The sequence below is a fragment of the Atta cephalotes genome (assembly GCF_000143395.1).
Source record: "Atta cephalotes unplaced genomic scaffold scaffold00017, whole genome shotgun sequence".
In the NCBI taxonomy this organism is placed as follows: Eukaryota; Metazoa; Arthropoda; class Insecta; order Hymenoptera; family Formicidae; genus Atta; species Atta cephalotes.
This window is the reverse complement of record NW_012130081.1, coordinates 493,723-507,581: the sequence shown is the minus strand read 5'-3', so window position 1 is coordinate 507,581 and position 13,859 is coordinate 493,723. Positions and strand designations below refer to the sequence as shown.

The following is a 13,859-nucleotide window of genomic DNA, read 5'->3' as shown; positions in this document are numbered from 1 at the left end:
CGCGGTGACGTTTCGTAACGCCGTTCGTTCGGCGGAGTCGAGACTGTGTTGAAAAGTGATCGAGTGAGACGTTTTCTTCGACTGGTGTAAACGTTTGTAACGTGAGTGAAAAAGACGGATATGCCGACAGTCTGGTCACGCCGTCGCGGCGCGTCTCTGTTTGAAAGCCGAGCGACGACGAGCTGACGCACGGCAGCAACCGAACAATAACATCGACGCCATCGACGGACTCTTTGGTCCGACACAGTGTTTCCGCGAGGACTACGCGTGTGAAGTGGACGGTGTGACAAATGGTGTCCGAACTGATAAACAAAAGCATCCAAAACGTGAGCCCGACGGATAGTAGATAAGGATACGTGTAACAGAGGCCACCTTGAAACAGCCAAAAGTGTGAATCCTGCAGTGCGAGTCCCTTAGGAAAACAAAGGAGAAGTCCGTGATAGTGCAACTTGAGGAAAGTATCGAGCGATCACTCAAGTGACACTCCCGTCTTCAGCTCCGCAGTGTAAATTCTAGAAACTGAGCTGGAATTCGAAAACGCTCAACCGCGCCGGATAGAGGTTAACTCTCGCGATCAGATGACGACCTTCCGCGCTCGTTCCGACACTCGGTCGAGATAAATTGTACGGGGCACACGCGCGGTGTGTGCTCGTCCGTATAGAGAAGTCCCAAAATTCGGGCCCCGTACGGAGGAGGATACGCGACGGTCGCGGCGGCGACGACGTCGTCGGCGAGTTCGACGGCGGCGAGGACCGTGGGCTGTGGCGGCGGCATCGACGTTGTGTTTAAGGTGGAGCGTCCGGGCAGCACGACGACGCTCAATTTCACGGATCTGGGGAGCCCATTCGGGGCGGGCGACCCCTGTCCGTCGAGTACCCCGACCCCGAACAGCATGTCGGGCGGCGGTGGACCGACCGGTGGCGGCGGTGGTGGAGGCGGCGGTGGCGGTGGTGCCGCCGGTACCGGAGGCGCCGGCTCCGACATGGAGCAGCATCTTCATCATGCCGGCCTTGGCTCGGTGACGCCCGGTCCACCCGGCGGTAACGGCGGAGACAGCACGACCTCCAGCACCCCGGTCTCCCAGAGTGGCAAATCCGCCTTCATCGAACTCCAGCACAACAACCTCTACAATCCGGCGACTCTACGGAGCGGTTACCCAGGTGGACATAACGTACCTGGCGCGCATCAGTTTTCGCATCAGGTCGGCTCGCTGGCGGCGCATCAAGGCTCCGGGCCCGGCAGCGGGAATCAGCAGCACGCGGACGCGGGCTTTCCCAGTCCCAGATCGCTCGCCGGATATCCGTTCGCGCCCATGCACCAGCACAACGCCTACGGATATCACATTGGAACGTACCCCCAGTGCCCCTCGCCGCCCAAGGACGGTGAGTACCCCAACTGTATGTATTCGCAGCCTTTTTTATTCCTACTCTTAGATTACGTATATCTAGTTAACGTTAATCGGTGAAATCTCCGTTTCTTGCGACTCGGATCAGTGTCTTGTGCCGACGGTGGAATATCGCGAAAAAAATATGATAATGTAATTTGGTGCTCGTCAGTGTGAATATCGTCGGAGTGATGTTTGCGCGAAGTGATGTTAGTGCAAAGTGAAACGGAGATATTCATCGATAGGGCTCAAGGTGAAAATGCATCAACGATTTATGGCGTTGCCAAATTAGTGATGTATATTAAAATCTCGCGAAAAACGTTATATTGATTCTCAGCAGAAAAGAGCTTTGCTATTGTTGTAAAGTTCTTTGATGTAATTGATTTATATTCTATAAAACTTTTGGAGTGAACCTCACTCTTAAAGATTGAAAATTGAATCAGACTCTTTCTCAAGACTAGCTCAATTTTCACTCTTTAGAGTGAGATTCCGCTTCAGAAAGAATTCAGAGAGTACATTTACATTCAAGAACTAAGGGCAACAATCAATGGTTATACATTCAGCAGAGAAAGCAGCTTTGCAATTGTTGTAAAATTCTTCAGTATGATTGTTTTATATATTTAAATCTAATAAGAAGAAGGGTAAGAGCAATCATATTAAAGAATTTTATAACAGTTATAGAGTTGCTTTCTCTGCTAAATACAGCCAATTGTATTAAAGAATTTTACAACAGTTGCAAAGTTGCTTTTTCTACTGAACGCAGCCATTGGTCGCGCTTGGTAGAAGTCAGTGCTTAATAAGCGCGTTTTGCATCAATTGGATTATTCTTTTACAGGGTTGATCACAAAATTAGAAATCACAGAATTCTTGATTAAAAAATTAATTTATGTTACATCTACGTAGTTATGGAATAGCAATTTAACAATTAACAATGCAAGCAGTGTCAGCAAATTAATAATAATTTACATTACTAAATTGATCTCTCAACAAAATATTTAACATATATTTCCAAATCAGGATAAAAAAAATTTGAATATTATTGAAAGTGAGGGAAAATCAAATTTTGTCAAGAATTTAGAATGAGGAATTTGTGACACAACTCTATTTTAGATCTGAAAGAACAGTCTTATCTCAGCAAAGAAAACTTTCAACAATTGCAAAATAAACGTTCTATTGAAGATGACATTTGTTTGTAACTTAGGAATAAATAAACTAGCATGAATCAGAAATTATGTCATATTTTGTGTCGAGAATATTAATGACTCGAAATAGAAAAGCTCTGAAAGTTAGCTCGAATATTCATCTTGAGCCCTGCATTTTAGATAGTAAATAAATAAATAAATATAGAGATATTATCTTTCGAAGTCATCCATCATCGGTGCCCTAATACGTGGACGACTTTGAGTTTCGAAGGCGAGAGTATTGTGCCAGCGTTATAACATTTGTCAAAAATGATACGGTCATCTTGACGCGAAGTAGAATAAGACGACGACAGACGTTTCCGGTGGGTCACCTGTATTTCGCGTCGTGGCGAGCGCTTTATTACTATGACTTTTTTATACGGCCGTAGGACTTTATTGCCGGTTGGCGAATGTCTTCATCACGCGCAAATAAATTTCCATGCAAAAATAAATGTGGTACGCTTATATAAATGTGATATGCGACGCAAACTACACAATCAGATAGCTGTTCCACTGTTGTAGAAAAAAAAGAAAACAGTCAACGTTTACTGCGATTCGTCCACTCGATTCCTATTTACGGTTCCTATTGTTACAGACTTTTGAATCAATCACTCACACCCTTATCTTCCGTGACATGACTTTTTCTAAAAAGAAAATTTACAGTACGAAGCGTTATAAATTTTTTTATATAGGTGATCTCTGTTTCCATTGTGAAAGTATGAGATCTTTAAAAGAGACTTTAAAAAGAAAATTTAAAAAATGAGGCGTGCGAAAATCTAAAAGATACAAATAAATATGCTTATAGCTTTCTCTTCCCTGTGTCTAAACGTATCCCAAGAATCTAGAGTAGCAGGTAGCAGCCAATCGACATTATACCTATTCTACGGCACACAATGCCATGAAACGAAATAAGATATATGACTAGGATGACTTCCACCAAAAAAGACCATAAAAAGTCTCGCGAATCGCCTAACGAACGAGACAAAAAGGTTCGGGATCAAACGGGAGCAGTTGCAACTTTTTCTTCAGGAACTCTTTTTGCTCGTACAAATTTTCTTTTCAATCACCTTCTTCTCTCGTGTTTTTACCTTCCTTCAGAATCGCATTAGCACGATGTAATCGCGACTTTTATTTTACGCGCGAAATCACGAGTCAGCTAATTACGATCATTATCGGATTCGCCTCTTCGTCGTAGATCGCGGAATCGCTCAAGGCACTATACGATTTTACGATAACTAACTTTAAAATGTCTTTTTAAACTTGTTATCATTGGATTTTGAAAAAGCTAGTTAGTTTTTGCTATCTTAGGATACTAATTAAGATTTATACGCATAAAATAAAGAAAATATAGCAAAAGAGTCGTATTATGAAACAATAAATGCATATTTAACTTAAATTGTTTCCATTGATGATAGGTTGTCTTGTTATCTCATGGAAATTTCTATTTTATTTGTCTGTTTGAATATATTGTATCTGGCGCAGCTCTCTCTCTCTCTCTCTCTCTCTCTCTTTCTCTCATAATCTAAACATAATATGACTATATACACATCCGCATCGCGAAATCGCGTGCTCAAGATAACTTGTTTTACCGAAGGAAGTCCGCATGCTACGAGGCTCCATGCTTGGTCGATCGCATTTTCAAATATATATAGTCTGGAGTGCTGACTGGAAATATTCTGAAGTCGTGGCAACATTCGGCGGATAATTTATCGCGGCCAACATACGCGCGATGTGTGGAGCAACGAGGAAACCCCCGTTGGCGCGCTTAAGCAAACGTTCGCCGAAGGTAACGTATAACCAAATAGCGGCGACAGTTCGCTACCCTCCCATCCGAGGCTCATGAATTCGTAATGACTGCCGTGTGTCCACCATTGCGGCATGTGGCAACCTCTCGAGAAAGTCCGGCGTTTCTACATATAATCTACTAGCGGGATGACCCTCGCTCCGGCGTGCGGGCAATTTTCGTGGCGCCTTTCTTGAAATTACCGGTGATCTCCCGACGAAAGCCGCGAAAGGGTTCGCGATGCGGTAGGCAAACTTTTCCGCCAACGGAAGGAATCAGCGTGTCATCGGGCGCGATGCAATTTTTGTTTTACGACTAGCGAGCGAGCGAGCGAAGAAGCGATCGGTCGTCAGGGGGTTGAATTCTCATGCACGGAGGGTTGCGCGGAAACTTGCATTTCGCCCTTAAATTGCCGATAATTCCTCCCTCCCTTCCTCTCACAAAACGTATCACTTTTCATAAATCGCATAGCAGCAAAATGCATATCCTCGATTTGCTTCGCGAGCTGCATCGTAAAAACTTCTCTATCGAAGGGTTGACATAACTTTGGTATTTTTGCGAAAAAGTTTTCTCGGAGTTTTCTGATAGAGACGACAGTCTCTTACGTTATCGTCGCGATATATCTCAGAAATACGTCAGAAATACTCAACTTTTACTAAGGTATTGTGCAGAGGCAAGTATACATTAGCCTCTAGAGACTCTCTCTAATCAGAGTCTGGATACGAATCCGTTTTGTATGCGGGATCTCTAATTTTTAGCAAAACCACGCGAAAGAACATACATTTACTATTTTTTCTCTTCCTGTTCTACTTTTGTCTTATCTTTTTCTTTCTCTGTTTCTCTAATTTAAAAGCGCATTTTATCATGATTTGTATTTAACAATAGTATTGCCTGATGGCTTCTTATTTATTCCAAATTTTTATCTTGATTATGATATACTGATTATTATGCTTTATCTCTTAATTAGCTTGTATTTAGCAGGAGAGGTCCTTAACTAGTTTTTCATTTCTTGAATATCTCAATTTGTCTTTTTGAGATTTTCATATTCGTTTGTTGTATATTACTTTTCTTTTCTAATCTTATTATTTTATACTTTAAATACTCTTTTTGTGGTTATAGTTTTTTAATTCTTTTAATGTATTAATTTATATACTTATAATGTATTAATGGCAAACATTGAAGGGAGTGTATTCCAGAGTATCAAATAAAATGGCGATTCAATCACTCAATCTCTCTCTCACTCTCTCTTTCTCTCTCTCTCTCTCTCTTTCATACATAATGGCTTAACATGATGGACCAATCAAGAGTGATTGTTTTGTGTCTTGACTCTGATTAGAAGAGCTTTAATTTAAACAAACGAATGCGTGATGTAAAAGTCGATATCATAAAGATTACGGCACTTACAATTAGTTCATTCAGTCGATTAGTTGAAGGAAAATATGAAGTTACAATAATGATCCGTCTAATAGCTAACGAGCACGTCATATGTTTATATATTTCGCTCAGAACAATTCCGTCATTTATCTTGGTGTTTTAACGAGGCGCATAGCTATTTGTGATTATTTCAGAATGATTTTGATTGTGCGATTAAATTAACAGTGACACGATAATTGCAAGATATATGTACAATACATATTGCAATATTGTAATAAATTTGCATTTTTTTATGCTCAATTGATTTAGAGCGACGCTTATTCTTAAAATCATAATTTAACTGTATTTATATAATTGAATTGAAAAATAATTATGTGAATATATTAAAACTTGTTTAAGTTAAAGTAGTTTTTAATAACATTATTTAGCACCATTAAATAATAATTTATAAGAGGAAAAAATTAATAAAACATTAATTTTAAATATCAATAGATATTATTTATATTTCTTGTAGAAACAAACAAATAAGGCGGATAATATATAACCTCAAGATAGTCAGAGTTCAATAAACTGCCACACATTGCGCAAGTGTTTAGCTAATAAAATATTATCATTATACCTTTCACGCGCGCGGTGAATAAACTGTAGTAGAGAATGCACTTCATAAAAGTGATTTATAACAAAATCGTCCGCACTTACTCGACGCTCGCAAGATCGATCTCTTGATCGTTGCATCGTCACGCATGAAATAAGCTTACATAAAATCCATGAGTGGTACATTAATAAGTGAATGGTATCGGTTGAAGAATTATTAGAAATGTCGAAAATTTCTCGACGAAATTTTTCATCACGCACACGATGCTTTTGATACAAACACTCTTAAGTATTTCGCTTGCTCACAATCAACGCGTAAATTTGCGATTGTAACATCAGCGCAATTACAAACGTTTCCTCGCAAGTCAGCTTGTAGGTAGAGTCGTGCTTCGGCGGCGACGCCGCGATTATCGCGGTTGTTCGCGTTAAATGTTTTTAGACAGCAATTCGACCAACGCTAATGAAGTTGTCTGTGGGATTATACGAGTATCAGTGAGGAACTGCAAGAACGTAAAGGGAGGGTTGTCCACGCATACATCACTTGAGATCCACGTACACTCCAAGTACACTCGGCGCCTTTGCGCACCTTCGAGCAATCTTATCGTCGCGTCGCGACAAATGAACCGGCCATTAACCGACTTGTCCGCGCGTCCGCGTCACGCCCGTTGTCCTTCTTCCCTTCGAATGAAGCTGAAACGTGGCTAAAGCTGGAATCCAATTAGCGGGAGCTCTTGACTCTTCTCGTATCAAACGGAGACCCCGGTATCTCGCATCAGTCACCTGACATCCGACCGCCGCGCTGCCCGACTTAATCCGGAACGGTCGAAAGACAATGCGTGTTCCAGCTCTGAGTGATGGATTAGGTATTAAATGGTTGTTTTCACAAGAATTAGGTGGATATACTGACCTGAAGAGCACGCCGACCTGGCCTTTTTCAAAACCTTGTCGATCCACGCTTAGTTGAATTGCTTAAATTTGTACGGAAATCATATTTTTTTAGAAATACTCTCCTAAAAATATTTTTGTAATTTCCAGAGTCGAATTTTTGAAGTAATAAAAAGAAATTTAAAGTAATAATGACAAGTGTCAAGAACAGGACAAATTTAATAGAAACATATATTCAAGAATTTGAACAAGATTTCATATAAATTAATCCTACAGATACTCGAATAATGTTATTGTCAAAATATAAAACATGTAATAGACAAGCTTATTAAAATATTAGTAATATCAATTTAACATCAATCATCATTTAAAACATATTTATTTTCGAATTTAATTATTAAAAGACTTTTGATTTAATCAAAAAATGAAATATGTATAATAGAGCAACTTATTTAGAAATTATGAGTTATGAGCATGATATCTAATTCAGAAAATCTTTCAAATAGCTACGAATTTCTTAATAGCAGCCTCCGGCCAAAAGAATGGAACGTTTTCGTTCTTAGTTACGTTGAAATACAAAAAAATCAAATCAGAGGAAGCTTTTTCATCGTTTCTTGTGCGCAATGTAGTAGCGATGTGGAAATACAAGATGTCGGTTCAGCGACAATGTTAGACAGGCTGCGTTAAGTCCAGCCTAGGGCAGAGACGGACACCTTGTAATTTCGAGTTCTTTGGATTGAGAGCCGCGCGCCTACCGTGTGATTATCAACGTCGCATTAATCGGTCGGTAGGCTTATTATCATACATTCGGTTGAGTTTGATTACGTGACTCTAAAAAGAACCTTCAGCGATGCGAGGCGGAATATACGCGCGTGCACCGCTGCAAAGTGCTACTTTGCAGCAGTTTCTGCCGCTACCGCGCACTTCGCGTACGCCTCGGTGTTAAAAACTATAACCCTAGCCTCTCTAGTTTATCCCCTTGTAACGTGAGCTCGCGGAACGGCGTGAGAGAAAAAGTGCATCCATAAAGAACCTTTGATTTTTCACGCGCAAAGTTACATTTCGCCTGTTTGACTTCGCGTCGCCTCAACTCGACTGTAATTAATAGTGGCAGCTCATAATCGTGGCTAAAACGTCTCTATAAAATTTATTGCGCACTATATTATGCGTCGATGCACTGCACGACAGTTAATTTGTATCGTGATAGAAGTGAGATTGAGACCAATTGAGAAAGATTTTCCATTTATAAAGAATAATTAACAAAGAAATTTATATTGTATAATTATTTTAAAATCAATCCTAATTATAGTTATATTATTTTAATGTTGGCGAACAAAAATTTGCGCTACAAACTTCAAAATTCAAGCAACTGTAGGTAATTTAAAAATGAATCAAATTAAAAAATTTAAAAAAGGTTTTTAAAGTTTAAAATCTTTATTTTTAAAAGTTCGCTATGTCTTGTGAATGAGTATAATTTTACATATAAAAAATTTCGAGTTTGACAAATGAAAAATTTTCTTCTCACTTTGTGAGCTTGTCACGTGCCTAAAAAAAAAACTTACGAAAATTTTCGATTTTTTTAACGTGAAAGCTTAAACTTTTTCGAACATAAAATCGTTTTTAAAAATGTTTTTTTAAGAATTTTTTATCATATTCGAGTGTTAATTTAGCATGTGATGATATTATTTCAAAATTTCATGTTAAATTAGTATTCATACGTTTCTTAGTTAAGTCTTAGTGTCAAATGACGTAATTTATGAGTAAGCGAATAAATAACATATTTATGAGTAACTAAAAATAAAGTTTTAAAACGTAAATTCTACGATGAATAAATAAAATGTGGGTAAATTTTAACATCAATCATCATCAATGTTAATTTTACTGGAAAAAAATATGTTTCCATGTTTGTTTACAAACTGTGTCGATATTATCTCTTTTGTATTAATTCTCTTACATAATATTTATGTAACTTTCTAACATATTCATCTTGTATTAAATTAACCAAAAAATTTGAATTGGACCGTTTGGAACATGCGATTTATTTAAATTCGATATATTTTTCCCAACAAGTATTACATATAGTTGTCTTATTGAAGAGATTTTAATTTACTTCTGTTGATAAGAAACGAAAAATAAATGTCACGTTTAATATTAATTTAATATAATCTAATATGCTTTTCCATATCCTCAAAGAGTTGAATCATAACGTCAAAGAGTTGGGGGCGGCTACATGGATATTAAATATCGCACACACGCCCAGTATCGCTTCGAAATTGCACGGGGAAGATAAACATGAGCGCAAACACGCGATTGCATCGCCATGGCGCGATGTAACTTGGTTGGAAAGTTTATGGGGATCATTATTGTCTCTTTTACGCGCGATCAAGGCCTCCCTATTGATTCTTCATTGATCCACAGCTTATCGATTCTCTGTTGCGATCCGATTTGAAGTACATATAAATCATATACGTGACAATTTGCCGTAAAATACTCTAATTGTAATAGTCGTGTTAATTTTCACAGAGATGAAGAGAGAGATTTTCGGTTTGGATTGCGTCGTATCATTAATTCGAAGTCTCAGCATCGATATCTTCGTTTATTTTTAGTGCCTTCCTTCTCTCACTCGCGAACAACAAAATGTGCCTAACGTTGTAGTGCTAGAAGTGTCCATGGCTCTCCTCTCTCTCCCGGGAAGGCCGCCCGCGTCTCCCCGATGAAAACACGCAACATCGTAATCGCGATATAAAAATAATGAAACAGATTCCGCGCGAGATAGGCGGCGCGGGCGCTGGCATGATGCGCACCTCTATCGAGCTCTACGCTACTTCATTGCATCGCTTTAAGATTGATATATGGCTCCGTAATTAATTACTGTGCCGTTAACACAGTGTAGGGCTTTCTTCCTGCCTCCCACTCTCTCTCTCTCTCTCTCTCTCTCTCTCTCTCTCACTCACACATACTCTCTTTTGACATAACAAGAGCATGCATTCTCTACGTTGTGCTAATTATCGCAATACGTATGTGAATTGAATAATGCATTTATTTTATCAGATAATTACGCGCGGCTTGTCGAATAAAATATTCCTACTGTGTTATTGTTTTTCGAAAAAAAAACGCGTCATTTCCGTTTATTTCGATTCGATAATTAAAACTCCTTGAATGCTTCAGCGACCTTTACATTTTACGTGATCTCCGGAATCGTCCGGATAGAAAAATGACTTCATTAATCGTATAATACAATGCTTTGTCACAAAAAATAAAATTAAAGAAATATTTTTACGAATAAACTAATGAAGTGGCAAATTGTTTAAATGTTTTCTTCTTTTCTATACTTAAATGAGGTTTTTCTAATATAAATTTGTCAAATATAATTTAAATTCTTCATTGTCTAACACAATATTAAATAATTTTTCAATTAGCTACAAAATCTCAACTATGCAGAAAAAACGATTTTGTTGAAATATTTAAAAACTTAGCCAGACACTGAACTGTAAATAATTTTATTGGATTATCAAAATAATTATGTAGGAAACTTAAACGTTACGAACAAAAAATCTTGATATTTTAGCGACTATCGTTCATAATTATTTTAATAGATTCTAACAAAATTATTTTTAGTTCTGTATTTAATTAATGATTTAATTTTAGATTTTATTATAGCTTTTGAACCGTTCTTTTCATCACTTTATTATAACTATCCATATCAAATTTTCTTCAAGAAAAGAAAATATATTTCTTTTTAATAAATGCTCTTTTTAATATATGTATTATAAATTATAAATTTAATATATTATAATTTATAAATACTTTTATCCCCCTATTTTTCTCTACTATTTCGCGATAGACATCTCATCTTGAAATATTCGCGATCGTTTTATTAATGTAAAAAAATCAATAACCGTGTCATGATCACTGTATTATATCGTGATATCAAAATTACGGATCAGGTTTTAGTTTAATTTTATTTTTAGTTCGTACGCGAGTAGTAACGAGGATTCTGAAAGTTGATGTTAGGGTGGTGCATGTTCGCAGACCTCTCGCCATTGGGTGATAAAAGCGGAAGCCTTGTCGACGAGCTCGGCGGTGGTGGCGGCGGTTCCCTCAGGAACGGCAAGGGCAAGAAGATGAGGAAACCGAGGACGATTTACAGCAGCCTGCAATTGCAACAGCTCAACAGGCGGTTTCAGAGAACGCAGTACCTCGCGCTACCGGAAAGAGCGGAGCTCGCGGCTAGCCTCGGACTCACGCAAACGCAGGCAAGTTCTATCGACATTATAAGTCAAGCAGACTAGAGCGCAAGCTTCCCACGACATAGTCGTGCAACGATAAGTACCTCTTATCTCGCGCTACTCGTGACAGGTTGGCGTAAACAAATTGCGATAAACGTAAACACAAAATATAATTCTTTGCCAAAGCGAACATACATATATCGGATTTTTATATTTTGCAAACTTTAATTATTTAATTACATTAGAATAACGTTATTTATTTTAATATATTAAGATTAAAGACAAAAATTATTAAGAATTATTGGAAAAGTAATTTTTTTTATTGAATTTTATATTTTGCTCTTATATATAAATATAAATAATATTTTAATTTATAAGATTATATTTGAAAGATCCATTCGAATATTGCGATATATTCAGCAAAACACCATATATTATGTTAATATATCTCACGATATAGAAACCGTCTCTCTATATACATATTTTACCTGGAACTTTGAGTTGTAGTTAGAACAATATCGTGTTGACAAATACATTTGCACCGAATGATAAAATATCTGAGATATATATTTCCGCGGGCAAAACAGGTTTTTCACTCCGATATGGATTATCAGGAAGTACTGTCGGAAAGAACCTCTCGAAATCGTGTAAACGAGTGAATTCCGTGCGAACGACAACGCATCATACACGACGTTTATCTTGCAAATGATGAGAGACTTTCGCGTCGTGATTAGAATTTTGCATTTTATTGAAATGACCTGACAATCTTTATTTTTTTTTTTACGATGAATGGATCCAGTTGCGTGGTCGGTCCGCGGTAACGGGAGCCCGATAAACGGCATCTGTCAGCATTATCGGCACAAATGACTTTACTAAATCACCGATTCGCCACGCCCTGGACATCGGGGATAGGGTTGCCGTCAGTGTCCAGTGTACCGAGGGAAGGAAAGAGAACAAGTTTCCAGGCTAACGAGGTGCCCATAAATTTTCTCCTGGCGATCGTGCGAGTTTTGCGCGAGCTTTCCACGCGGGCGGGGCTTTATGCGCTCGCCGGCAAAAGATTTTTCGCCAATTATCTGTCGCGCGGTTTCCAATTAACGATTTATTAGCGAAGCTCGAGCTACATAATTGGAGAGAAGTTAATTGGCTCCAAACTTTTCCGTTATAGATTTCTCGGATAGACGATTTATCGATGAGTCAAAGTCCGCGGCTAATTAGAACAATTTCGCCGGACAATTCAAATTCATTCGGATTAACAATCGTAATATCGTGTTGGTAGTTTATTAAGTACCGTCGTAAAATTAGTTTCTTTATGTTACTATTGATTTGTGTGTGCGGTCTGACGAGATTACACGTTCCTTCGGACAAAATTATGCGTTTCATTGACTGATGCGAGACGAGATGGAGCAATTTTCGCGGTTGCTCTTTGTGCGTTCCTCACCCCTCGAAGAAGTGTGTGCACAATCGTCGTGGCGCAGCGCGTAACTGCGTATCGCGTAATCATGGGATAACTGGCTGTCGTAGCTGGTTGATGTCGTTGCAGGGGGTCCCGGACCGGATAATTTCATTAGACGAAGCACCGCGGGGAGTTATTCTCCCCCCCGTGAGCGAATGAATCGAGCGCGACGCAACCTGATGAGCAGTCGGCGTCTGGTTGTTTACTAAACACGGTTGTTCGAAATCAACAGCAGCCGCATGATCGAGAGAGAGAGAGAGAGAGAGAGAGAAGAAAATTAAATTACGAAATCTCGGCAGATTATCTATTACATCTTCTATACATCAAAATGTAATCCGTTATTTAATTTCCGTCAGCGTAGAATTGATTGACGCAACAAACTAGTACAATAAAAAATTCGATAAATGTCAACCTTCATGTATACGATTAAGTATATTGGAACGAAAAATGAAGTTTTAGATTTCTCTTTTCGGATGAGTAGAAAAATCTGCAATGAAATAATTGAATTTCACGTCGGATACTACCGTAAATTTTCTTTATTTTGAAATATGGGGAGAATGACTTCTACCTTTTGTCAAACACTCAGCGGCTGCATGTAACGAAGAATGTTCCGCCGCGCGCGATCGGTGGAGCTCTTCAGCAGGCACCGTGCATAATCCGTAATCGTCCAATCAAGGCGTTCGACCAAGCGCCTCTGCCTCTGCACTCTTGGCCCTGCTACCGTCGCGCACTGGCTTTCTTGTCATCGCCACCAACATGGCGCCTTAGCCTTCAGTCTCTTCCATCTTCTCCTCTTTCCTCGTCCCCTCTCTTCCTTATACCACGACAGCCTCGTCGTCCTCCCGGCAATCTCCCCTCGCACATTTCCCCACCGGCTCTCCCCATTCTCCTCCTCCTCTTCTTCCTCCTCATCCTCCTCCTCCTCCNCNCNCNCNCNCTCTCTCTCTCTCTACTCTCTACTACTCTACTACTA

General features: G+C 39.0%; 1 protein-coding gene across 1 annotated transcript in view; it reads left to right on the top strand.

Moving 5' to 3' along the window:
- The first annotated feature begins 982 nt into the window (after window positions 1-982).
- LOC105618469 (homeotic protein distal-less) overlaps window positions 983-13,859 on the top strand; it is an 84,481-nt gene continuing 71,604 nt past the window's right edge. Inside the window, exons 1-2 of the mRNA XM_012200002.1 lie at window positions 983-1,401; window positions 11,259-11,457. Of these exons, the coding sequence (XP_012055392.1) occupies window positions 983-1,401; window positions 11,259-11,457 (618 nt within the window). The remainder of the gene's footprint in view (window positions 1,402-11,258; window positions 11,458-13,859) is intronic.